This window comes from Mirounga leonina, unplaced genomic scaffold, assembly GCF_011800145.1.
Source record: "Mirounga leonina isolate KUSES-001 unplaced genomic scaffold, KU_Mleo_1.0 Mir_53, whole genome shotgun sequence".
NCBI lineage: Eukaryota > Metazoa > Chordata > Mammalia > Carnivora > Phocidae > Mirounga > Mirounga leonina.
Genome location: NW_023270807.1, coordinates 85,937,010 through 85,964,553, shown reverse-complemented (window position 1 = coordinate 85,964,553; position 27,544 = coordinate 85,937,010). Strand labels below are relative to the sequence as shown.

The window sequence follows — 27,544 nt, the reverse complement described above, 5'->3', positions numbered from 1 at the left end:
AGGGAGAGAAACTGGACTGACGCATTCAGACGGAGAACCAGATACTATTTCACTGTTGTAATTTTCAGTATTGCTGCCAAGATCTGGCTCGCTTGCCAATATATTTTATGATGATATTCTAGGTAAAATTTTCATTGATTCACTCCTTTCTTTAGAAGGCATCTGGGCATTCACCTTCCACCACTGATGACATTTCATTTTCACGATGGCACTGGGAATGAATGCGCTTAGCTTTATTTTAAGCCATGCTCACTCAATGTGAATTTCAAGCCATGTTCATGGAATAGCCTAAGAAAGTTTGGGGGCTATTTGCTTATGATTTTAATGAGACTATCTTCCTCGACACAACTTACACATATCAAGAAGTCAAACTCAAAATAGTGTAAGTAGTCATGAATATGGCTCTTAGTTTTCTCCAGAAGAACTGCAGAAAGGGGTACTCGAGACTTCAACATACATTTCACTTTTAAGTAAAGGTCCCACAGTCTTTCCCAAACCTTCCCATAACCTCCTGCTTATGGTTGGATGCACAAATAGTTGCCTCATATAACTACTGGAATTATTAAGAACCCAAATAAAACACAAGCTTTCCTTTATTATCATTGTTTTCTTATTGCAACAAATACTCAGATTCTTGCTGATGCAGTATTAAGCTTTGATAGCTTGAATTTTAAATTTGGTCATCTTAAGAATGATCACAAAGGGTTTTTTTGTTGTTGTTGTTGCTGTTGTTTTTGTTTTTCATTATCTACAGAGATTTTAACCAAAGTTACATTGTAACACACAAACGCTGTCTTGTCTTTAAGGCACAACACATCAGTATGAACATTTTGTTTGCCAAACTTAAAAAAAGAGACATTATTAGACTCCCACTGCCCACCCGCTTCCCTCCCCAACAAATGAAAAGAAAAATTGCATCCACTTTCAAAGTCAGCTGCTAATAAAGTCACAGTAAATTATTTTCATCCATAATTTACACAAATTACAGGTCTAGATAGGATTGTCCTTATACAGTCTGAGTGCATTCCAATTCAGATTTTCTGGGCTAGGTCGGCTAAAGTCAGATTCAAACCTCAGGGCTGAGAAGATCTCCCGTGTTGAGGAATGTTGTTGAACACCACCTTGTCAGACGGAGCCTGTGTTGGGTGCTTTGCCAGGGTAAGAGGTCTTTGCTAAAGCTGTTAATTCCAGTTAGGACTCACTCGATGTGTACCAGCAACCTCCACAGATTTTTTATTTTTTAAAACCATTAAAGTGTTGTAAATATAAGACCATAGAGCTTCCTTTCTGTAGTGCTAAAGTTTAACTCCATTCAGCAATCTGAATTCTTCATTCTGGAATTTTCATTCCAAATACGATTTCATCCTTTAAGACAATTTATATGTGTAAAGCCAGGGGCATTGAATCACACATAAAAATTCAGTGTACTTGAAATATATATATATAAAAAAAATGGATCTCCAGCTAGAGAACACAGTTACAAATACTCTAATTCCAGTGCTTGATGCAGAGCCAAGAGGTCTGAGTGACTTGATATCCTCCAAAAGGGCATGTTGTGCTGTGTGTTGACAGAGGGAGGGACAGAGGAGAGAAGGGGAAGGAATGGAGAGAAGTCATAACTCTTGTCTCAATAAAGCAGCAGAACACACAAAGACGTGTGGGTCACCCACATTCAAGGGAGGGAACTCAAGGGAGGCATGATCGTATTTGAAGGCTTGGTAGCATCGATATCGTATTGTCAAGATCGTAGAGAAATAGATCTGAACTGGATTTTGAAGTTTATAAAAGCACATGCTGAGATTTCTTAAGTAGTTTAGTATTTATTCTGGAACAGCATGACCAACATCAGCATCTGGGGAAGCAAGTTGAGCACGGAGCAATCCTCCGTGGCTTATGGAAAGCAATTTTTAACCACAACACTCCTTAGGGTTCACCTCTCAGAAACAAAATTTAAAAAATGATAAACTTCCTAAGTCCAAGGCTTTTTGTCTATGGGAGAGGAAGAAGGTGAATTCCTTTCTATGTAAAAAAATAATCTGAAGCTGGACTATATAAGGTAGGAAACAATGTGGGGATGATGATCAACCTTCTTCCTTTTCTGGGGTAAGTAATAACTTAAGCCAGTAGCACTGACTTATTTCACTGGTATGGGACTGAAAGAAAGCACTCCAGCATCCATTCCCAATAGGGGTGATATGTACTAAAGGGGACAAAAATGAACCCTTCTGGGGAAAAATATTCTTTGACATTACAATGGTTTGAGCCTCTCCAAAGATATACCAGGATATGGTATATGTGTGAGAAGCTTCACAAAAAAGTGTGATTAGGAAAAAGCTGTCTAAAAATACTCCATTATGGACAATAATGAAAAAAAGAAATAATGCACAGTGGCAATTAAAACCAAAGCATTATTTGTAGTTTTGGGCTGATGGCATCTTGTAGACTACATATCCATATATATATATATATATATATATATATATATACACACACACACACATATAACAAAAATACATATATATGTGTATATATATATAAAACATGGAAATGTATTTTATAATAGAAGTTAAACATTAAAATAATAATCACTATTGTTCTGATTCTTTGTTGTCCAATATGGTAGCCAGTAGCCCCATGTGTGTATTGAGCACCTGAAATGTATACAGAGTTTCAAAGACTTAGAATGTAACATCACATTATGGTTGGATGCACAAATAGTTGCCTCATATAACTACTGGAATTATTAAGAACCCAAATAAAACACAAGCTTTCCTTTATTAGAATTATTTTTTATATATATATATATATATATATATATATAATATATATATATATATATATATAATAATTATTCCTTTATTAGAATTATAATTATTATTTTTATTAGATATTGATACAATAATATTCTAGGTATATTGGGTTAAATTATATTACTAAAATTAATTCTACCTGTCTCTTTTTTTAAAAAATGCAGCTTCCAGAAAACTTAAAATTACAATAATGGCTCACATTATATATTTCTATAGGGGGCTGTGGTTATACATTAATTCTTAAACTTTGAAATTTCTTCTTAAATTTGCAAAACAAAACATGTTTCTAGGTCCAATGAAAGCACAGAAGTTTTTTTGTTCATTCAGCTCAGATCTATTTTTAACAACAAGATGGTACTTTGTATTTCTGCGCATGCGATTACAGCCACATCCAAAGAAAAGCATGCATCCTGCACACTAGAGGGACCAGCCACCTGTGTTTCAAAATAGAACCGTAAGCCTCCACCATCACCAAAACTGTACCTACAGAAGCAACCATTTGGAAATAGCATTCTATCCAAGGTTCTCACCCACTTGGAGTCATGCCTTTTTCTCCTGAAGTTTCAGGGTTAAAGCAGAGGGTATAACAACTGGGGTGCCAAGTCCTGTTTTCACACCATGGATAAATGGTGTAGACTTTATGCATTTTCATTTTCAAAGGCATATCATGTCTCTGGTTTGGAAAAGCGAATTTATATTGCCCTGACCTAGATCTGTGTGAATTTCACATAGTCTAAAAGACACGCAAGATGTCTGCCGCAGGGGCGCATGGACTACTTGTTGTCTGTCACAATGGTGCCACTGTGAAAAATCAAAATAGCGTGGACTCCGGACATGGACGAACTCCAATAGGTAATTCAACTGCGTGCAACTGGAAGTATTCTAAGCAGCAGTCAGCAATGAAAGCTGTGTTTCTTGAGGCTGCATCTCGGACCTGATACAGAATGTCTGAGGGGCCAGTGTGCCGTCCTGGGTCACTGATGTTGCTAACAATGAAGACCAAGAGCTCTGTGGTAATCAGAGCCTACACCAGTCCTTAGTGTTATGGAAAGGCATGGAATTTTTCAGTTATGGCTTCCAACACTTCACTAAGCCTTCTAAAGTAGAAGCTCTTTCTCTTTCTTCATTTCGCTTGATTTAAATTATCTACAAACCGAAGTCATTTCTTTTATCTTTCTAGTATAGCTATAAACTTTTCTTAAAAATTTATTTTGGAAAACAGAAATCAGGTAAACACTCCAGCACACGCAAGTGTGAAGGCTTTATTAGATGATGATTTGAGATCTCCTCAGGATAATGACAACATTCTTTCTATGTAAAACAATATAAGCTGCTTTGTCACTGTTTAAAAATAGCAATCATCATTTTGCTTTATTCTATAAATTATAATGATTTTTATCCTGGCTGGATGATATTTTGTGACCATTCAGTGAAGGAAGCATTAGGTCTCAGTGTTGTGTCAACTGATAGTTTGGTGTCTAGGACCAATCCTGGTATCATTCCTCTTTTGATCTTGGGCCAACCATTTAATGGTTTTTAACTACCTTAATTTCTTCCTCAGAAATACGGGCCAGATGAAAAGGCTTATTTAAATACCTAGGGCCTATGAGATTTTCTGAATATGTTCAATGTCACCTGCTTGGCTTCAGTCGAGTACTACTGGCTCACTCAAACAGGCAACACTCTTCTAGAAGATACAAGGCATACCGCCCCTAAGTCTTTATGACAAGTTGGCACCAAGGATCTGAATAATACATGTCATTCCAACAGCATTTATTAAGTTCTCTAGCAATAGTTTGTTCTTCAGCTATTGAATCTATCCTTAGCATTTATCATCAAGGAGCACACTTACTACAAGGCACTCACAAGGACCATTGGCATAGAAGGTGGGTGAGCAAAAGGGTAAGAACAAAGCCACTGATATGATTTCTATGGAGCTCATGAAACTTGTCTATCAGGTTAAACTTTATGTGTTTAAAAATGGTTAATTTCCCCCACCTTTCTCAAAGATCATCATATCTGTGTGCATTACACGTAAACACACACACACAGAGACACACACACACACAAATAAATCTGACTAAATTTTTGTACATTTCCTATCGAATTTCAGGCAAAAAAAATGCTAGACTCCAAATGGTTTATTTGAATGTACGTATTGACCTTCTCATGCTCTTACTGCTTTACATCTATAAATTTAAATCATTTGTCAAGCTGCCATTGGGCCAAACTACAGGAATGCAAACACAAAAGCTTGCATTAAAAGTATCACGCCAACATTGTTTGAGACAGGTTACCTTTTTTGCTGCCTGTTCTTCTTCTACACCATCCCCAATTACAACATATACTACTTTTCTGCCAAACCTTTGCATTATTCGTTCAAAGCAACTTTCTTTTCCTGGAAGATAAATGAGATAAAGTTCAGAGTGAAGTTACCTGGTTAGCGGCATGCTCCTCATCTCGGCCATCTCCAATCACAACATAAGTTATGTTAGTGCCAAATCTGGACACTATACGCTCAAAACAGCTTTCCTTGCCTGAAAAACAATGCACTGCTTATTCTTCCAGCCATTGCATTCATTAACCTAAAGATTCATAAAGTGTTAGGTTAATTTCTCTTGAACATCGATCACCTAAGCTAGCTTGCAATTTCTGGGTTTTTGAAATCAACAAACACATTTGAATAATGTTAAGTCTTTACTTGAGACAGATTATTGAACAAATGTGTTTCACACTCCAAAAAAGTCAATAGGGTTAAGCATTTGACCCAGAGAAAATGTTAGCATCTTTTACACCACCAAAAGAATACTGGAACAACTTTACAAGCAGCTATGAGTTTTGACATTTTTTTTTTAATTCTGTGTATCAATTTTATCTAGTTCAGGTAGTACAGACAAGTCAGCTAGAAACATTATTGTAAGAAACTGAAGGTTCACCTGTAAGGAAGGAGGAAATACTAAGATGTGGATTTACCTTGATAAACAACGCCTTTCTTCAAGTGGCTGGGAGCTAGTCTGCTCAGATTAATTGTACTAAGGGTGCTGTCGGCCACAGCACTGTGGACACCTGTCTCCTCTGACTGCACTATGGGAGTAACACGGTGGAATTTCTACATGTTCTTCATTTTACAACATTGGCATAATTCTCTGAATTTCATTCCCAGAATGTTCATGCAGTTATGGCTATTTTTTGCATTTTTTTCTTAATCTGATAGTTCAGAACTCAAAAAAAAAAAAAAAAACTAGCTTAAAGGGAAAAATAAAAATCATTGCTTTTTCAGATTAAATATGAGGAACAATTTGGCCAGTAAAAAAGAATATCGTCCTTGCTAGAAGAAATGCTTATATGCTGGTGTAAAATTACTTGACATGTCAAAATGCAAAATAAAGTGTGACAGGTTAATCCTGCCAGCATAAATACATACATTTCTGTAATGAATGAGTGGGACTGGCATCAGGGCTCTGAGCTGTAGTGCGTAGGACAATGTGGAATTTACATTAGGAAAGCTTGTAAAGGCTCTCTTTAACTATACTCCTGAAACAGCTGCAACTGGGGGCTCTTTTTAGCTTGTGCCAATATTGAAACTCTGCGAGGCCCAGGACACGTTATTTTTGGTAGGGGATTTTGGGATTCTGAGCTCTTGTCAAGGTGCCAGAGCCCAAGTTTGCTGACCTGCAGGGCACATTATACAACCTATTTCCCCAGGCATTTCCTTGACAGGACAGTGCAATACGCGAGCTGTTTTCTTTTAACTCTTTCAGGATGGCAGAGGTTAGGAAGCTCTGTTTTTGAAAGATGATTAGAGACGTAGTCTGTGAGAGGCACTTCAAGTCACAAATGGCTCCGCAGACAGATAGTAAGCAAATAAACAAGGTTGTAGATCTTTAATTACTATGGAACATTGTTGGAAATGTGGATTTCCAGGCATTCATGAGTTATAATGCATGAGATTATTTTTTCTGGAATAAAGGATGCTACTTCCATCTACCCGGCACTCCCCTGTAATGCCAACATAGTATTTTTATCTTAGATCTAGATTATCGCATCTGCAAAGATGCAATACCATATACCATACTAACTAAGATATTAAGTACCAAGGCCAAAGACACTCTATTACTTAGAAAACAGGTGCTGTAATGAAAGATAAATACAAATACATAAATAAGTAAACAGAATTGTCCAGAGACTGAATTCAGAATTTCATTAGGCAACAGTTTTCATAAAATTTGCATATGTACAATGAGTCACAGGCTCCTTTGTTATCTGAGCTCTGTTCAAATTTGCGTGATATTGTAATAGCAAAACTGATTAAAGAGGGATCATGCAGAGAGACATATTAAGAAAATCCCCCAAGACACAGATGTGAACACATTGCATACAGAGTTAGAAAGAATTTTCTTACCTATTTTAGTTGCACTGTAAATATTCTCAATGGGGAAAGCACCTCCTAAACTATAGAGTAGAACCTTCGCGAGTGCTGGGATCAGTTGGGTTGTCGTTACCAAGACATTTACGCAGTTACTCCTACGATAGGGAGGAAATACGCATTGTTGTTTTCTAATACTAAATAATTTCTAATGGTGCAGATTTTAAATGGTCACTGGGGTCTTTCAATTCCATAACAAATGGGCCCTGATAACCTAACCTTTAAATGTCAACAGTTATTTACGGAGTGCCTGCTACCTGACAGACACCATGACAGGGGCTAGGAATACATCCCAAAATGGGAGAAGCGGAAGAAGACAGGCAAAAAGAAGTCATGGATGAATGACATTTTTGTCCCCGCTGCATCCCAGATCACAGGATAGATAGGAGAGAGACAAGGAAGTAGACACCTGCAATATGAAATATGTTCTATAATAAAGATCTCCTCTTTAGGCTTCTGTGGAACCTCAGAGAAGAACACCTACCTCCGCCAACAGCAATCATGGGAAGGTTATCAGAGGGATAGTTTAGCTCTAAGTTTTACAAGTATCCAGACGAGGTATTTTTTAGGGTGGTAAGATTCTATGTCCCAGGGTTAGAAGAGCCTGGAAAAGTAGTAGTCATAGGCAGAAAGAAAGTGATGGGATGCGTAAAAGGAGTTTTTGGATTTTGTGAGAGCAACAGTCCAGTGTTCCAATCAAGAACACTTCTTCAGATGGGGATCCTGAAGAAGTAAGAATGGAGAGGACCCTTATTTAATCCGGAAGAGGTGAATCCCTGAATCTCCTTCTTAACAACAACAAAGAGCAAACTGCATTTAATGGGTTCAGTTTTAATCCATCTACAAAGGCCCTACTCTTTGACAGTGAAAATGTCCCATTTTACAACTTACAGTTGTTTCTTTCAGAGTAATATTGCAGGGAGATAAAGGAAACACCAAGAGTGGCAACTGTGAGGCAGAGATCTGGAAAGAATGGACTGTGGTCCTTCCTTCTGGATTATGGAAAAATTGAGCCATCCTGCCTTGAGGGGCTCAAACCACACACATCAAATTGGAACTCAGAAGGCATATAGGTAGGGACCTTTCTCTACTGGTATTTTGTAGCACGAACCTTTAATACATATTAGTGAGAGCCTCAAAAATATTCTCTGGAAATCTCTAGATTGATTATCAGAAGCCTGGTTGGAAGTTAGAAGAGCAAGTTGGGTGCCAACTTTTCATGGTATGTATATGCTTACCCCCCAGTATACTTAATATTATGCTTTATATTCTTTAGACATATCCTGTGTAAAGAAAAACTGTAATTTATTCAAAAACAATGATAAAATCTTTATAATTACAGGCTTTTAAAACCTTTTCATTTCTAAATTATTTCCATAGATAACCTGATTTTGTAATGGGAGCTCTGATTTCTGGAAGCACACGATGAGGTTCTCACTTAGATGGGATAAAGAAACAAAGCCTTCTAGAGGTAGAAGTTTAGTTAAGTATCACCAATGTAATCCTTAATGTGGCCAATAAGACAATAAAGACCTAGAAGGTGATTTGCCTGTTATCAGACAGAAACTCCCCGAATGATGGCAGATTATTAAGCATAATACACAAGCACATTACTGTATTGAAGTAATATTTTGAAATCTAGCCGTACCACTGATACTGAGTGATACTTGGAGTTATATCATTTCTTCTTTAAATTACAAACTTTGCACATGTTTATAAATTGCAGATTTATAAATTATAAGCATTGCATATATTTAATATTCAATTTATAATGCTTTGTAACTTCTAATTACAAACACTGCATATATTTATAGGTTTACATGTATATACATTTGTGAAATATGGGCAAATATCAAGAACATGAAAAGCATCAATTATTTAGCTATCCAGAGAGCGGAAAGTAACTGCTCTCACCATCTTGTGTGTTTACTTTCAGAATTTGTGTATAGATACTTTTCCTCATTAGTACCACAATATACATATGATTTTTTTCTTTTTTTGCTTGTTTATATCATGACCCTATTCACTTATGTCATATTGTCTATTAGTCCTCCTTTCCGCACAAAATATAATGTGTGAAAACCACATGTGGCTGCAGCATCGTTTTTTTAAAGTTAGCTCACTTAAGATGGTTTGACTTCTAAACATTATCAATAATGTGTGACATAGAAAATTTTCCTACACATTTGATTATGACCTTCAACTATATTCACAGGAGAAGAATTAGAGCTGGAGGGTACAAACTTAGCTAAAGGCTCGGATACAGAATTCAGCCACATTTTGTATAAGCTTCTGTTCTCCTGGACATTTTGTAAAAATTACCAGTAGGGTCCTACATGTGGATGACTTGACAAATCTCAAGGCACTCTAATCTCCAGTGTGTAATGACTTATTTTTCCCTTTCTCCTTGTTACACTTTGGCTTCTTAAAATCACATACCCATGTAGTTGCTTTAAGGCCAGTGTGTAATAATACTCTCTCTATATCATGGACAACACGTATATAATCTATATAACACTGTAATAACCCTTGGTTTTTAAGCATCTAGGAGACTTCTTTTAGAAATAATGAAAGCTGCTGACCTCCTTGTCAGAGAAATGTACATTCTACTACATTTTACACACAATTTCAGGGACTCAGGAGTCCTCACATCTTAGCTTCCTTGAACTTTTGTCTCCATATCACCAGTTACAGATCACAAGCCAGCAAGTCCCATTTTAAAACAGCTTCAATTGTGAGACAGTTCTTCCTTACATAGAGCCAGAACTTCCTCCCTAGGATTCCCACACATCCATCCTAATTTTCTCCTTTACAGATCACAGAGAGAAATGTAACTTACTTTCAGCCTAACATCTCAAACAGTTGAAACTGGTAATCTTGTTTCACACAGGATGTTTCACATAGGACTCTCCTTCAGACGAAACTCCTTGGCTCCTCCCTCCAACTGTTCCTTTCATGTGGTATCCTCAGCCTAAAACCCTTCTTGCCACTTTGCTGGACTTAAGATGTTGAATATGCCACGCCCCCGTTGGAATGTGGTGCCCAGAACTGAGTGAAGTGCTCTGGTTTGGCTTCCCCAGCCTGACCCAGGAAACTTGTAGCTTCCTAGCCACCTCCATCCACCCCTTACAGTTTCCGACATCAGTGTAGTTGCTGGTTACATGGTGGCTGGAAGCCACGTGGAGGACTGGATGCACACACGCTAACTTCCATGTTCTAACCCTGGATTCTCCTTTTACCCCACTGAGGCTTTCTGTATCCAGATTCAATCAGTCCAAGTATTACCTCTTCCTCTGAATTTGTGCTACCCACAGGTTGGCTATGCATGCTTTTATTTATCCACCTAACTCAGAAATAAAATTAAGGAATGGGATAGTATAGAGATTCATCCCCACCCTAAGTAGCTATCACTTTCCAGATTTATATCACTTCATCAACTAGCATTTATGGCACATGGTGTTCAGCTAGTTATAAGTCTATTCAGTTCTATTATCTACACTAGTAAGTCAGTATTTCACTGTTCAGTTCTAACAACACAAAGGTTACAAGTTTTTCAAAGAGCTTTCACCAGGGATTTTGTTGCATTTAAATATGCATATTATCGGGGCGCCTGGGTGGCTCAGTCGTTAAGCATCTGCCTTCGTTAAGCATCTGCCTTTGGCTCAGGTCATGATCCCAGAGTCCTGGGATCGAGTTCCGCATCAGGCTCCCTACTCAGTGGGATGCCTGCTTCTCCCTATCCCACTCCCCCTGCTTGTGTTCCCTCTCTTGCTGTGTCTCTCTCTGTTAAATAAATAAATAAAATCTTAAAATATAAATAAATAAATTATGCATATTATCTATAGTGGGCCAAAACACTTAAAAAGATGCACTCTGTGTAAATTGTTTTTATTTTATTTTTTTCATCATCTCCTGTACTTTGCCACTAACAGGGTGCTGTCTTTTCTTTTTTCTTTTTTTATTCAAGCCACATGACCTTCCTGTGGAGATTATCAGTAGTTATATAGAAAGGAGGGTAAAGATAAGGGATCTCCTGCTGAGAAGCTGCAACTCCCATCCTCTACCCCAAAAACCTCCCCCACACACCTTGAAAATCACTTGCTTCAGTGAATTGTGGGGTCCCTTGAAATTCTAAAATACTCTAGTAATTAAAGAATTTGTATATATGTTGCACTATTACAACTACATCTTCAATACAACAAATACAGAAACTGAAACAATACCACTTACCTAGTACTAATAATTGATAAAGATTTAAGTGCATTTGTTAGCCAGGAGTCTGTCAGACCTTCGATCTCTGCCCTTAACTGTAGCCATGCATCTCTCTTGGCAGGGCCAAGGAGTCCTGCAACCGAAAAACAAGGCAGAATCAAGAGATGACAAATTTCAGGAATACCTTGTCTAGGTCTCCCTTCTGTCTAGGATAGATCATATGAGAAAGAGAGAGAGACTGATTTATATCAATAGTGATCTTTCATTTAAGAACTGATGATCCATTCATTCATTCAAACATTTATTGAACAACTTCTAGATTTCAGGTCCTGGGCCAAACAGTGGGGATGAAACAGTGAAAAAGTGGGTCCCAGCCTCTGTTCTCACTGAACCTAGAATCTGGCACAGTGGACGCAATCACCCGAGGAGCTTCCACCACTCCTGTGCCGGGGTCCCACCCCAAAAGACGGTGATAGGATAGGTCTGGAGAAGAGGCTGGGGTCGACCAGCCCAGGGATACAAACCTCAAACACTCCGGTGGTCTGAAAATGTTTCACATTTTTTTTTAAAGATTTTTATTTATTTAATTGAGAGAGAGAGCACAAGAGGGGGGAGGGTCAGAGGGAGAGGGAGAAGCAGACTCCCTGTTGAGCAGGGAGCCCGATGCGGGACTCGATCCCGGGACTCCAGGATCATGACCTGAGCCAAAGGCAGTCGCTTAACCAACTGAGCCACCCGGGCACCCCCATAATGTTTCACTTCTTGATAATCACAATCATTACCACTTTTAACCAGTAATACTGACATTATCATATGCACCTACCAGCGCTGAAGCTATCACAAATACTCCCCGTTTTAAAAAGAAGTTACAAGAATTGTGTTTAAAATTCGGAAGCATATGACACACTTATAAACAATGGTTAAAACTGCACTGATGTTTGGATAAGAAAAAAAGTAGGCATACTAATTTTTTTATTTAAAAAACCCTTGTTTATGGGGTGCCTGGATGGCTCAGTCGGTTGAGCATTTTGATCTCAGCTCAGGTCCTTATCTCAGGGTTGTGAGATCGAGCCCCACATCAGGCTCCATGCTTGGCATGGAGCTTAGTTAATAAACAAACAAAAAACCAAATAATAAAAATAAAAAGTCCTTGTTTTATGATAAAACAAAATCATGCAAATCTGCTAAAAAGAAGTTTCTTACTTAAATCGTATTTCAGAATATTAGGAGCACATATACAGGTGGATGATTTTTAAAATCAAAATGTATAGTTTCTGGCAACTCTCATTTGTCCTTATTTCAATAAAGGGATGCTAACAGAGTACAGAAAATGGACTTGCATGTCAGCACTTAAACTTTTAAAGCTATAATATTATTTATTAGTAATCTTGTTAGTTTTTACATAACTTTAATACCCTTCATGAGGGGAACAATGCCATACCTAAATAAAAATTATTTCAGATTTCTCAAGGGGATATTTATTTTAAAATTAAACATGTTACCCACAATTGAATTTATTCTATTTTTTTTTAAGATTTTATTTATTTATTTGACAGAGAAAGACACAGGGAAAGAGGGAACATAAGCAGGGGGAGTGGGAGAGGGAGAAGCAGACTTCCAGCGTAGCAGGGAGCCCGATGCAGGGCTTGATCCCAGGACCCTGGGATCATGACCTGAGCCAAAGGCAGACGCTTAATGACTGAGCCACCCAGGCCCCCCACCCACAACTGAATTTAAATGGAATATCTGTTTGTCTGATTTTATAAATGTCTTACCTAGAGCATTGGAGTGAATTAGGAAACTGGAGTTGTCTGTCCTGCAGGGGCCTCTTTCTCATTTGGAAATGAAGATCTCCTATTTCTAAGATCTCTTTTTAGTTCTAACAACCATAATAATAATATTGCTATTGCCTATGGTTCTACATATTTTTTTAAAGATTTTATTTATTCATTTGAGAGGGAGAGTGAGCACAAGCAGAGAGAGAGGCAGTGGGAGAGGGAGAAGCAGACTCCCCACTGAGCTGGGAGCCAACGTGCGGCTCGGTCCCCGGACCCTGAGATCATGACCTGAGCGGGAGGCAGACACTTAACTGACTGAGCCAGCCAGGCACCCCTACCTGTTTTTTATTCTCTTATAGCTACTGAGCGTCTACTGAACACCTATTATGTACCTTAAGGCTCACTAGACACTGGAGATACAAGATGAACAGACACACAGCCCCCGCCTCAAGATGTGTGTGGTGTGTGTAATATATATACCATAGATGAAAATGTTACTTACTACACTGTATTCTATGATAAGATATAAACATACATACATATAGTATGCATAAGTGTATTTAACTTATCATTCAATTTTAGATTCTGATTTAAGCTCCTCAAACCACTCTTTAAAGAGAGAGAGAGAGAGAGAGAGAGAGAAACAAACAGAAAACCCTGGGAGAAAAATGTTATGTGACTTCATAGCTAATCTTAGGATCTTGCTGACATAAAATTGATCCTAATAATAGAAATAACCAAGGTTTATTTTATCAAGAAATGTATCCAGGATTTTAGTTTTGATGTCACAGGTTGTGATATCACCTCTAATATATGGATGAAAGTAAAATAGTTCAGATTCGACCTACAGAGTATCTGAACATTTAAAAACCATGATAATCACAGTTAATACTATACATGGAAAAGATAAAAGATATACTGCCAGACAACATGCAATTTTTTTAAAAAATAAAATCAGTCTTGCTTAAGTCTTTGAAATGACATAAAGCACTGTTTATATTTATTTTGGACAGGATTCCAGAAAGATAATGAGGACTAACCACTCTGCTCTAACGACTGGGGCCTTTGCTTTTAGGCAGGTCTTCCCATTGCCTCAGTGAGTTCCCCTGTCTGGTTTGCATGAATTGTATCTGCACAAGAGGGGTAAACTTCCCATGTCCTGCTGTAAATCTTGACCAAACATCTGGGCACAGAGAATTCCCAATTCCTTTGGCAGAGCCACATGTTTTATTTTGCAGTTACACTTTTCCTCCCCACCAACTAAGAAACTTAAGATTCTGACTCAGGGGAGTTCAAAAGGAGCTCTTAGTAACTTCTTTTCTACTAGAGTAGTCTCTAACACGGAACACAGAACTACAGGTCAGATCCTACTTCTCTCTACAGTATCTTTATTAGATTTAAAGAGCCACACATACCTCCAACATTGTTCTTGTAGGTGTTGTATAATTCTTTTACTCTTCTGTAACGAAAAGCCAACTTCCTCATCCAGTCAACCCCTCCTCTTACACCTGTTGGCAAACAAAGGTTTGCACTACTTGCAGCTGCATGGAAGCCATCAGTTGCAAAACTGTAGGTACTGCAACACCCAAAATACATTAAAAAGAAATAAAAGAAATAATTACAGGTGCAAAACTCCATAGCTGAATTTCTGTAGGAAAGAGCATACTGAAAGGCATGGCTTACCTTAAGTCCTGCCCATTATCATCAGAGGAAACATCATCTATATGAACTTGATCACACTCCTGTTAAAAACATCGGAAAAGTTACTTGTTTTTCAAAGGATGCCTGTGTGGTTTTGGGGTTTTCCATCTTTCCATTTCAGACCATGGCCAGAAGGTGGCAGCATTTGCCCATCTATCCCACAGACAAACTGGGGAAATGGCAGCATTTCTATTTTAAATCCAGAAGAGTACCATAAAAGGGAGTCTGAAAACATATGACATGTGCATTTCTTTCGAGCAGCCTAAAATTAATGTTTACTCTGAAAATTATGGATAACAAATTATCTTTTGAATCTTTTTAAGAATGACTGGTGTTCACTTTTAGCCATTTCTGTTGCGTATACTTAAATATGGAAACAAAGCTAATCTGAAGATACACAGAACTTGTGTGGTTGAACGTCAGGTGGTTACTATTATTTGCTATTTGTTCAGCAGCTATGGAGGGGCCTGATGATTATGGTGTCCTGTGAGATTTCTAGACTTCCTACCTTTTGCTGGGCCAGGGGTACCATGAAGGAACCATGCTGATGCTATTCTAAAAGTCCTGGTCTTTTTTTTTTTTTTTGACCATATTTTTTTATTGTTATGTTAATCCCCATATATTACATCATTAGTTTTAGATATAGTGTTCCATGATTCATTGTTTGTGCGTAACACCCAGTGCTCCATGCAGAACGTGCCCTCCATGTATCATATGACCTCACTGATATGAGGAATTCTTAATCTCAGGAAACAAACTGAGGGTTGCTGGAGTGGGGGGTGGGGTGGGAGGGATGAGGTGACTGGGTGATAGACATTGGGGAGGGTATGTGCTCTGGTAAGCGCTGTGAATTGTGCAAGACTGTTGAATCTCAGATTTGTACCTCTGAAACAAATAATGCAATATATGTTAAGGATAAAAGTCCTGGTCTTTTAACACAGAAAAAAAGCTAAATAACCGTGGAAGTCGGTATCTTTTATTCCTCTTATTCAAGTTTTGAAATCTTGAAGCTGAAAATGATACTTACAAATAAAAGGGAAATAATGAAGATTTACCATCTCCAATGTGCTACAAACTCAGAGGAGAATAAACTTTAGGTACATACACCCATACACTTGGTATGACTGAAATCACAGTGTTCTCAGAGCAAACGGTTACTTTTCTAAATAAGAAGTAAATTCTTCTTTGCTGTTCTAAGGATCCTATTCTATCTTCAAATAATCTGCAAAGTTCTAATGAAATAGTATGTGATCTGAAGGTGGAATTTGGCTAGGGTATTTAAAATACCTAGTACTTACTGACTTTAGGATAAGTATGGTTTAGCTTTTGGGGCCTCTTCTCCCTGCAAATTATTTCAGATACTCACAGATCCTGACTGCATAACATAGTGCTTACTATTGAAAATCACTTTTTAAAAAATTATTAACTCTGACAAGAAGATGCCATACTAATAAGCAAGGGCTTTTCAGCTACTATTTATATTCATTATAGGACCTGGAAACTATTTGGTAGTGAAATATTTCATATCTCATCTCCAGCTTTCCACACTGAATATATTAGAACCTTTTATGGTTTGAGGTTGACTAGCTGATTTGGGCTTCTTTTAAAATGTAAAGTATAAAAGTAGCCCAATTAATACAATTTTAGTATGTAACTTGAAAATCCAGGGAAATAAAAGTTCATATGATTTACATAAATTATACATAAATTAGTAATTTTAGCATAAATGTCTACCAATACTCCTAGGTAAGGAAGGGCTCCAAAAAGTTAATCTGACTGGAGGCTCCCTGAGGGGGGTGTTTGGGTCACCTGGATATTGCCCCCCCCCCCCCCCCGCCGCTTAAGGCACAATCTGGCACACGGTAATCGCTCAGCAATTCTTTGTTGACTAAATGCCAGATATCTAGACAAATGACAGTTCTTGACAAAATTACCACAATCATTTACATTTTCTAACACAAAGTTGCAATTATATTAATTGCAATCCTACGTGGTAAGGACTGTAAGAGATATTTATATCAAGAGTGGAGGGGAGTTGGGGGAGAATGGGGTACAAGCCAAGGCTGCAGGAGTGTAAAGGCGGGACATGCACTTGGAAAGCGCTTACCCCATTTTGGCTAAGTATGGGTGGAAAGGAGTACAGCCCAAACTTTAACCAAAGGAGGCATTATGCTTCCAGAAAAATCTCAGGGAAAAGTATGGGAAGCAACAATAGTGGCTACTGGATTGGGCTCTAAAGGAAAGGTTGGAGAGATTTGATCATTAGCATGAAAACTGGAAATAAAGTTCTCCCAGAATGGGGAGGCAACAGAGTGTTCTAGACAACAAGACTTATTCCTTATTAGAGACGGTGACATTCTTGGTAAGTATGAAGATGGAAGTAAATTACTATCAAAGTGGCATCATGTGAAGCTGTTCATCCCACTCAAGTTTTGAAATCTTTCATTATGTAAATAGTTTCCATCTCCCTCTTTTATAATAAACTACAATAAATAAATAAATATCCAAAAAAAAAGAGGGGGGAATACTTACGAATGACTCTGGTAATTAGAAGTTATTTCTAGATTTCATACCTTCTCATCCTAATTTGTAGAGAAATTCCTCTGACATTTCAAGTATTAACTCACATGATTAATTTGTATACTTTGCCCCTAAATTTATTTTTTTACTCCTGAGGACATCAGTATATCAAACTTATTGGAGCATGAGCTCCATATTTGAAGTTATGTTTGAGATTTTTCCAAATGGAACTTCTCTTTAAATTCATGCCTATTTAACTATGCTTGTTGACTCTGGACTCTTGCCTGAGGATTACAGTCCAGTGAAAGAAATCTGAACTTCAATCACTTACATTTTTAGAAAATTCCAAATAATTGTTCTTCAATTAGTTTTCACTCAGAGGAATTTTGCAAGAATTATTTTTGACCAAAACCTGAAATACTAAAAACAGTGCAATGCCTGGCTCCAACAAATTTCAGTATAAGGACTCAAACATTTGGACTAATTCTGTTATTAATCTTAAATTACTTAATTTTGTCTTGCGCGGTGACCATGAAGTTGTCACTGATCTTTATCACTTATAATCTACACAGCAGCCTTCTCTCACCTTTGTGAACCTGAACTCCCCAGTGTCTTCTTTTCTGGAAGTTATTCTAACTGAAATAACATTTTTATTTCAACAGACAGCATTCTCTTATTAGGAGGAGTAGTGTGAGCATTTGCCTCCCTGCAGTTGGGCAGGATGCAGCGAAGGGTCTATTAGGATTTAAATTTGTATCTTTTAAGGAATTATGTGAAAGCAGCTGCTACTACATATGTTACAGTATCTACTGAAGGATTTGAGTCTCAAATTAGAGCTCTGGGTTAAGAAAAGGAACCCTGAGAGATTAAATACAGAAGCAAAAAAAAAAAAAAAAAAAAAAAAAGGCTAACGATGGAGTTACTCTCTTGAGGAATCTGCCTCTTTGTTAGCAGAAGCAGAAATAGCTTAACACCAGTCTGCAGCCCATGACAATCTTTGCTTACCAGAGGTTTACTGAAATAAAAAATGGGGAGAAAGACAAGTTGACTTTCAAAATGAGATGTAGAAGGATCGTAGATATATATGTAACAGCACTGAATGACCTTGAAAGCTACTGTTTAGATTTTATTTGTTTTCATGCTTGTTTATCTCACTAAAGTCACTAATAAGCCTTTCAGTTCCCTTGGGCACCTCATCTGTGTGTGCGCACATATGAGAGTTCAGTCAATTTACATGCAGGTAACTCAATCATTTCATTGGTTAAGGTATTTTTATTGGATACTAAGTTGGAGTGCTTGAGTCAAATGGAATTTTTAGCACACTTTAAAACATAACTAAAAAGCTATAATCAGAAGAGAAAGTCAATACCAATATTTTCTCAGTTATCATTTTTACCGGAGATCCTGTAGGGTATTTTGAAAATATATTTTATATAGTACATAATTCAAGATAAAAATTCTTAAAGCACCATGACTGACCACATGCTTCTGATATCCCAATATTCATGTCAAACTTGCTAAAAGTATTTGCAAATTCATCATATGCTACTCTCGCTTTCTCACTTTACTATTCTGTGAAAAGTTGGGTGGTAAATTTACTCCATCTGGCTCCTAATGTGCCACTAAAAAGCTAAAAGGTCATTTATCCCATTTATTTCTAGTAAAAAATAATTAATGAAATGAAATAAAAACTCTAAAACCTGAATAAAATCACATAAAATTTTTTTTGGGTCTTTTACAGGTTTAAAAAGATGAGTAATCTTAGAATTTTCTTTAGAAAAATGAGCCTCATCCATCTTAACCAAGAGAAAAACCAACCTAAAAGTTATCGCCATATATAAAAATTCAAGTTCCAAAAAGATTAAAATGTGTTTTCTATTATAATGTATATATAAAGTCATTCTGTATACTACCCTACTAATAAGTTGCATGATTAATTTAAATCAGGTTTTAGAGAGGTGATTATTTTTTCTTATTATCTAAAACTGGAAAACTTGCCGAGGAATACTGATCTTTCATACTGGCCATTAAAGAAAACAAATAAAACCTCTTTAAACAGACAGTAATTTTATTATCCAGTAAAAACAGTGACTCACTGCAGAGAAAACACCACCAAAAAAATGATACTACCCAGATTTCCAGCACATACATTTATGGGATATACTAAAAAACAGAATTTTTACTCTTATGTCTCAAGTGCAGCTGAAACTGGATTTAAGACCTTGTCAATTTTTAAAAGTTATTTAAGACACTGACTAATTTAGCTTTTCTTTCTCACATCCTTCTGTTAATTTCAGCATGGTATGGGGTCAGAAATATGTGCTCTGGAGCCAGAGAGACTCCAGAGTTTCAAATCCCAGTTTTACCACTTAGCTAGCAGGTAACCTTAGACATGATTTTTATGCTTGTGGGACCTACAGTTTCTCCTCTACAAAAATAGTGTGGTAAACAAATTTATTTCAAAGGGTATTATTCAATTAATGGAAAATCCAATATAAAATGTTCTGCACAAGGTGGGATTTCAGCAATAATAATCTCCCTCTCCATTTATAATAGGATTATAGATAGATACTTTTATTTCATTGTGAAACCACTGGGTAAAAAGTAAATGTAAATATGTCACTTAAAAAATATTTCACCACAGTTGCACTTGATTGAGAAGTACTTCTGCTCAGTGCTCAGCTACTCAGTTACTTCAAATTTTACCATCTGAATGCCTAATAACTCAGATCATTAGCACCCAGATTATATACCTTATTACAGTACTTATTTAGCGGTCTTGAGACTATTGGGCGAGGGGGAGTTCTTTCAACTTGTTATTGTTTTTACTTTCCCTTTGAGCTTGGAAATGAAAAGATAAATGAGAACAAAAGAAAAATGCAATGCAACCAATCAGATGTGCTATGTAAACAGCTCTAGCACTGTTTTATCCAGATGCAGAGGAATAAGGAATGATAATGTTGTCTAAAATTAGGCTTCAGATTATCTACAAAACTTAATGACCCATGCCAGCACCATGAATAGTACCCAGTGATTAGTACCTAAATAATACTCTGGTTAGGAACCTGGAAAAGCTAATGTTGACTCCAAAGGTGCCCAATGGGTTGTCCAGAGGGACAGCAAAGCAGAGCTTCTCCTCTTCTGAGATACTTTTGTTTTAAACAGGTGCCAGTAAATAGGCAGAATTCATTAGCGCAAGTTAGCTTTTGTTTATATTTGTATATACATTTTTCCCCTTGACAGAAACTTTGCTATGCTCTTGAGCTAAGTATTTTTCAGATTTCTTGAGGTTATCTGCCTATTTAGAAACCATCTAAGCATTATAATAGTTGGGATATGACTATTCCTTTCTTTTTCAATTCTTACCTCTAAATCATTAAAAAATAAATGTGTATCAGCAAGATTAAAAATCATTTCCTCCATTCGGAGTCCCAGGGTTACAGCCATGGGGGGATCCTGAAAAGGAAATACACATAGAATGAGGTAAAATTTCAGTAACCACTTACTATTAAGAATATCTTAAGTGCCTATTTTTGGGGGTTGTGGGGGTGGGTAGACTGTATGGATTTTTACCTAGGATCCAAAAGATTTCCCAATGATCTAAAAAGCTGCCTTTCCAAAGGATAATCCAAACCACACTCAATATACATCTGTGAATTTACAGGAATTCATACACACATCAAGACAACTTGGAAGACATTTCCACATACATCTATATGTTCGTGAGGAGGAAGTAGGAAGCAAGCTAGTTCACAGGACCCGGTTTATAGGTACTCAATGGAAAGTCCTTTGGAGCAGACTTGTACAGAAGAGGAAAGGCCATCCTTCAAGAATAACAGATAATAAGTAGGTAAAGGAGAAAAGGAGGACTTCTGGGTGTCTGCAAGACGGGGGCAGAAAAATATCATCTGAAGGTGGGCCAGGAAGAGCTGGTGGAACACGGTAAAACCACCACTCAATTATTAATTGCACTTTGATCGACAGGCAACATTTATCTGAATATGCATACAGCGTGGTCTAACCGGCATCTGACTAGAGATTAAGAGGGTAGGGTTGAGGATAACTAAAGGAACATTAATCCAGTAAAAGTAATCTAAGTAGAAAATACATAATGTTTAAAAGTTTAATGACCGTAAGGGACTCAGTAAGGAGGCAAGTGACTTAATTCTTGTCTACAGAAACCGAGATATTATCTAGCAGCAACAAGCTGAGAACCAAGACCAAAGTTGGTACTTTACCATGATTAACCAGAGTTGACAGCCTGGCATCAGAGGTGTAAGACTTTGAAAAGTAGGGAGAGTTTAGGGATGGGGCTGGGAAGTAATTCATGCACAAACATTGTGCTTGAAATGATGGTGGGTGAAATGATCTCTAAAGGAGGACTGCAATAGGTATGCCTCTGGAGATAGAGAAACTAGCAAACCTGGAAGGGACAAAGCCTCAGAATTTGAGACCAGAATGATATTAGCAGGGAGAAGAATATGGTTTTGAATAAAGCTGACAAGTCTAGAAGGATACTGTTGGTTTTGGCTGAGAAGTTATTTTGGAAGACTTTAGAGGGTGATTTGGGTTGAGTGGCTGGGCCAGGAGCCAGATTGTAGGGATTTGAGGAGAGAGAACCAAACTTGTGTTTTCAATGTTCTAATAAATGGCATTTCAAAAAAATGTATTCAAACTTGGGGAAATTAATGTTAACTTTACTTCCATTTATGATAAGGATATGCAACCCAACAGGCCAAGCTGTGTTCATTTATACCCCTGAACTTATTCCACTTAGCAGGAGAAGCCCTTCCTCATCCCCACTCCTACATGGCAACAACTTTCTGCCTATACTCCCTTCCATATGCTTTGAGGAGGAAACCCTAGAGTAAACATATTTGAAGTGAGTGTCAGCTTCATATTCCGTAGTGATTAAAACTTAGAGAATAGGAATTGAGTGCTAAGAAAGAAAGAGGTCACTGAGGTGTTCTGAGCAAAGTGAAGACTCGATGTGGGAGAAGATGAAGACAGGGCAGTAACGATATGTTGGATGTCAACACAATTCTCTAATTGTTTGCATTGTTTCCTTAGAGATTTCTGTGGATTTCATAGTCAGAGACTCTCTTTTCAAAAACAGATGTTCACTGTTCACATACTTGATGGCATCCTGGTATCATGTCCTCTAGTCGCTCAGACTTGCCTGCTAGATTCATTTGTCTTCCAGTGACAGGATCATTTGAGCAACATACCCAAAGACCAGATAAATTCCATTTTCTCCAACAAATATTCAAGAATAAAAACAGAAACAGGGAGTGCCTATTTTGTGTCTCAGAAGGATCTCTTGCTGTTATCTTCAAGTGTGAAATTCTTCTTTTTCCTTACTTCTTTTGTTGGTGTTCATGTTTTTGTTGCTGTTGAAAGAAAATCCCTGAAGGCTGAATAATTTTGTTTCAAAGTCTACATTTGTCTTTTCCTGTTCAAGAATTCCTATTTCCAGTCTCTGTCTCTGTCTTTTGGAGTGGGGTGGATAGGCTGAGGATGGAAAACTTGTAAATATTCTGTGTAGTCATGGGACCATGAACAAAAAGTCTATAGAAATATCAGGAAAAATCAAATGTAATTATAGCATGAAAACATATAATTCCATTAGTGATGCTCTCTGCTTTTGAGGAATGTTCACTGATGCAAGACAATAAAACCGAGCTCTACACTACTCCGTTATGTTTCTGATGATTACTGCCCTAAAGATATATATTTCAGATGGGGATTCAGAAACGTCCTATTTAAAAGGTTTTCCTTCTGGAGACTTGGTTGGTTGAATTCTTCTCCTATGATGCGCCAATTTTTTCTTTTTAAAGTCTTAAATAAAATTACTGAATTTCTTATATTTATGTCTCACATTCTTTGCATTTATAGATCAGATTTATGAGGCTGGGAGAAAACATACTGTTCCTCTTTGATTGTTACTTTCATTGATTCCACGCTTCTGAAGTCCATAACTCTATGCGACCCATGATAGGCAAATCCATGAAGAATGCATTTTGTGCATCTGATAAGCATGCAAATACAATTAAAAAAAACAACAACATGAATTCTCTAACAAGTAAGCATAGCGTACGGTAATGATGAAAACTGTATCTGAGCACTCCACGGGAATGCAGCCCCACGGCACTAGAAGGGGTCGTTCCTTGGTTTTTCAGGCTATGGTGATCCCACATCACATTCTACTCAGAGCCAGGATTTAGTAAGCATTTTGGCAAAATATCATTTGTTAACTGGGAAAGTTTGAGGTTTGCTGGAGTGTGAACTAGCTGTATTTTACTGAGGTTTCCAGAGAACAAGGCCTGTTGAAAAGGAGGTGGTGCGTCAGCCATGCCAAAGGCTTGGCACAGATGGGCTAGGGACGGTCATGCCACAAGCCAAGGAAAACCATGTCTGTAAGAAGTGGTGATCTTGTTTCTAAGAGAATGTTTAGTGAGGGCTTACTTTCAAGTATCGAGTTTTTTTCCCCCCAGCTTACTAAGTCACTGGGACAGCTAAATCTAAGCGGATTACAATACCACATTTTTCTAGCTAAAGAACCCACAGATGTAAGAAACCAAGAAAGATGATCAGCAAGCTGGGGGAGGTGGTCTTAGTGAGGATGTGTAATGGTGGGCACCCTCTGCTCGGCCGGACTCCTGCGAGAGCTACCAGAGCCTGCAACCCCATGGTTTTATCAGGCGTTTGAGAGTTAAACATACTTCTGGATTGAACCCAAATTTTATACAGAGATGTTTGCTCATTTTCATGAGATGTTTGTAGAATTATGGGCACCTTATGAATCAAGAGTTACTGCCTTTTTTAAGTTTAACTGTAGTGCGTGTTGAGTTTAGGGTCTGAAATGAAGTGACGGTGAAAACTTGGATGGGGGGGTGGGGAGCAGGATAATAAGGGCACCAACAGCGTTTTGTGGAAGCTCTGATACATATTATACATATATAACCGTTCCAGTACGTTCCAAGTGTCTACAGCAGAGTTTAACATGGTGCAAACTGAACTTCTGCCAATTTACTCTGTGTACTGCTCTATTAAAATACTTAAACTATTCCCAAGACATTTTAAGAGGGGGGGGGAGAGAGAGAGGGAGAGAGAGACGAAGAGAGAGAGAAGGAGGGAGGGAACGACGGAGGGAGGGAGGATGAAGAAAATGAACAACTCTTGGCCCTTAAATGTGTGACTCTCAGCCAGATGTCACCAGTTTTTAACCAAGTCAGGATCAAGTACGGCACTTCTCTATATCAAAATACTAACGCCTATTAGCCATGTTAGCACAGAACATAAATTGGAGCCAGACTGTCTGTCTATGGGCCTCTGCCCTGCACTGGGCCATCAGCTGGAATTCCTCCTCTAGAGACACAATGTAAAAATATCTCAGGAGAGGCAGCAATTATGTATTTTTAAAGAAATAAGGAACTTTTTTCTTTTTTCAAAAAGAACTAAAGCGCTTGGAGCAGTTACTCCTTTGGGACGGGAAGCACATTTGTCGACTTGTGGGCTCAGCGGCGGATGATGTGCACATTCATTACGGATGAAGGCAGACAGCGGCACTGTGAACTAGGGTAGGAAGAGCTAACGGGTTTGCGAGAGTCTGTGAACTCTTCTCTCATCAGTGACGGGATGAAGAGAAACTCAGTCATGAATCAGAAGGGCAATTTTACAACTGACATGTTTCTCTATGATGGACAGGCAGAGGGCTTCAGGGTTCTCAGGGGGAACTGGAGAAGGGTCTCAGGAGCACCCACTCTGTTAGCGTGTGTTCACTGAATGTCAGCGATGTGTCAGACGTGTTCAAATTCTGGGCAGAGAGCAGAGAATCAAATAAACAAAGTTCCTGCCCTTATGGGGTTAATACTATTACTGGATGACTACCTGATAAATATGGGACAAAATCCATGTAAATATATACTATGTCAGGTGGTGAAAAAAATCAGAGTCAGCAGATACAGAAGGCTATGGGGATGGGTGGTGATGGCTCATTTAAACACAGTTCAGGGAAGGCCTTTCTCAGGAGGTGACACTTGAGGTTAAGAACCTGAACACAGTAAGGGAACTAGCCATGCAGAGAAGAGGGGGCAGCGAGCACATGTAGAGGCAAGAGGGAGTCTGCATGCGTGGAGTGGTGTGAGGCACCGTGACCCCAGTCAGAGAAGGGAAGCGGAGCGGAGTGCTCAACTGGTTCAGACACACAGCAAGATAAACCAGGAATTTGGCAAGCAGGTCATTCCTCAGACTTGAAGGGACAGGCAGAGAACGAGAGCAGCAACTGAAAATGGGCTCCAGAGGCTTTTCTGGTGATGGGACCATTACAACATGAAATATGGCATAAAGAATAATCCAGAAGAGTGAGGAACTGGGGACTCAGGCATGAAAAAGGTCATTTCCAGAGTCAATTTACTGGGTAAGTACAAGGGCCTAGATCAAGGACATGAATGGAGGTGCAAAGAGAAGGCAGAGAATATGGTTACGGTGTGAAGATGAAGCAATTTTTTTCCAACTTTTCAGTTTTTTTGTTTGTTTGTTTGTTTGTTTTGTTTTGTTGTTTTTTTCCTCCAGTGAGGAGGAGTTTTGTGCAGAATTGAGAAGAGCTGTGAAGGTCTGAGGGGAGAGGAGGTTTGAAATAGTCAGCTGAAAGAGTTAATTAACTCAAGAGTGCTGGGCCCATTGGAGATTTGTGGACACAACCAGCTGCTAAGATACAGGGAGAGAGTCGGGCAGGTTTTTCTGCAACGTGAGTCTGATGCCTAAAGAGCAGGATAAGCACAGTGAGGCTTTATGGGAAAGTGGGGCTACACGGACATCCAGGGCTGAGGTGATGATGTCTAATGCAGAGCCCATCAAACTTGACCACACATGAGAAACACCTGGAGAGTGTTTAAAAATCCCACTGCTTACCCCACACCCCACACCAACGACATCAGATTCTCTGAGGTGGGAGCTATGCATCGGTAATTTCAAAGCTCTCCAGTGATTCCAACGTACAAATAAGACAAAATCAACAGATTAGCACCTCGCTACTCAAAGTGTGGTTCACAGACCAGCACCCTTGACATCAGCTGGGAGCTTGTAAGAAAGACCAAATTGCAGACCCTACCCCAGATCTACCCAAGCAGAATATGCAGTTTAATGAGATCGTCAAGTGATTCATATGCATGTTGATATTTAAAAAGTACTAGTTAAGAGCTCTCATGAAGTTCTGGGACAGTAGGGAAGACCAGAGCTGGTATGGGCTTCTGGTTTCCCAAGAGGTAAGCCTCTGGGTTGCTTCCGAAGGACTCTAAGACTTGAGTCAGTCTGATCACTGAGTAGAATGCTAGTTCAGTAGAATTTCTTAGGAACTAGGATTCCCTACTAATAATTTAAAGTTATGAGTAAGAGTGCATTGCTTCACCTTCATCTCCATAAAGACTACCTGTGGACTTAACTTCAGCAACCAAATGACCCACAGTGGCTCTTTTCTTAGTCATATAGCCAGATACCTGCTGGGGAGCTGGTAAATGTGGAAAACTAGCTAATTTTTGCTCAGGATTAAGAGTATTCATCCAAAATTTAAGCATTCGATGTAAGCAACATATTTGCAATTGAACAGTAGTTAATATTAAGTAATCAGAAACACTGATGGAGGTGTTATTCAACTTACCACTACCAACTTGCGTTTCAATCAAAAGAGATTCCAATAAACTAATGATGGAATACATATACTTCAAGGGGAATTATAGCAGTAGTAATACACTATACTTGCATTTGCTATGCTACATTCCTGCTAGTGTGGAGACTCTGGATCCATGAGACTTGTTGAATTTTTATTATTTTTTGGCCCTTCTAGCCCATCATATGCCATATATATATATTTTTAAATATAAAAAACAAAATAGCATTATGTTTATACTATAGCATTGCAACTGGGTGAGAAGGAAACAGTCAGGTTGGTGAGAATAGCCATGGGAGGATGAGCTGGAAAGCCCAGGACTGAGAGAGGAGAGGAGGGGCAGAGATGACTGAACACACCCAACTGGGGTGGCCATGGGACTTGGTGGGGGCGGGGGAGGGGCAGGGAGGTGAGTGGTACTGAGAGGAAG

General features: G+C 38.3%; 1 protein-coding gene across 12 annotated transcripts in view; it reads right to left on the bottom strand.

Annotated features, from left to right (window-relative positions):
* Positions 1-1,062: 1,062 nt before the first annotated feature.
* The window catches only part of EYA4 (EYA transcriptional coactivator and phosphatase 4), a 264,919-nt gene continuing 238,437 nt past the window's right edge, over positions 1,063-27,544 (bottom strand). For 9 of the 12 annotated variants that reach the window (XM_034990685.1, XM_034990687.1, XM_034990686.1 and 6 more), the window contains 7 exons: positions 20,814-20,903; positions 14,910-14,968; positions 14,642-14,802; positions 11,467-11,581; positions 7,213-7,334; positions 5,108-5,208; positions 1,063-1,558 (listed from right to left, as the gene is read on the bottom strand). In XM_034990685.1, coding sequence (XP_034846576.1) covers positions 1,478-1,558; positions 5,108-5,208; positions 7,213-7,334; positions 11,467-11,581; positions 14,642-14,802; positions 14,910-14,968; positions 20,814-20,903 — 729 coding nt within the window. In that variant the 3' untranslated portion in view covers positions 1,063-1,477. Of the gene's footprint in view, positions 1,559-5,107; positions 5,348-7,212; positions 7,335-11,466; positions 11,582-14,641; positions 14,803-14,909; positions 14,969-20,813; positions 20,904-27,544 lie in introns of those variants that run through there. The other 3 variants (XM_034990691.1, XM_034990693.1, XM_034990697.1) reach the window with 1 other exon arrangement.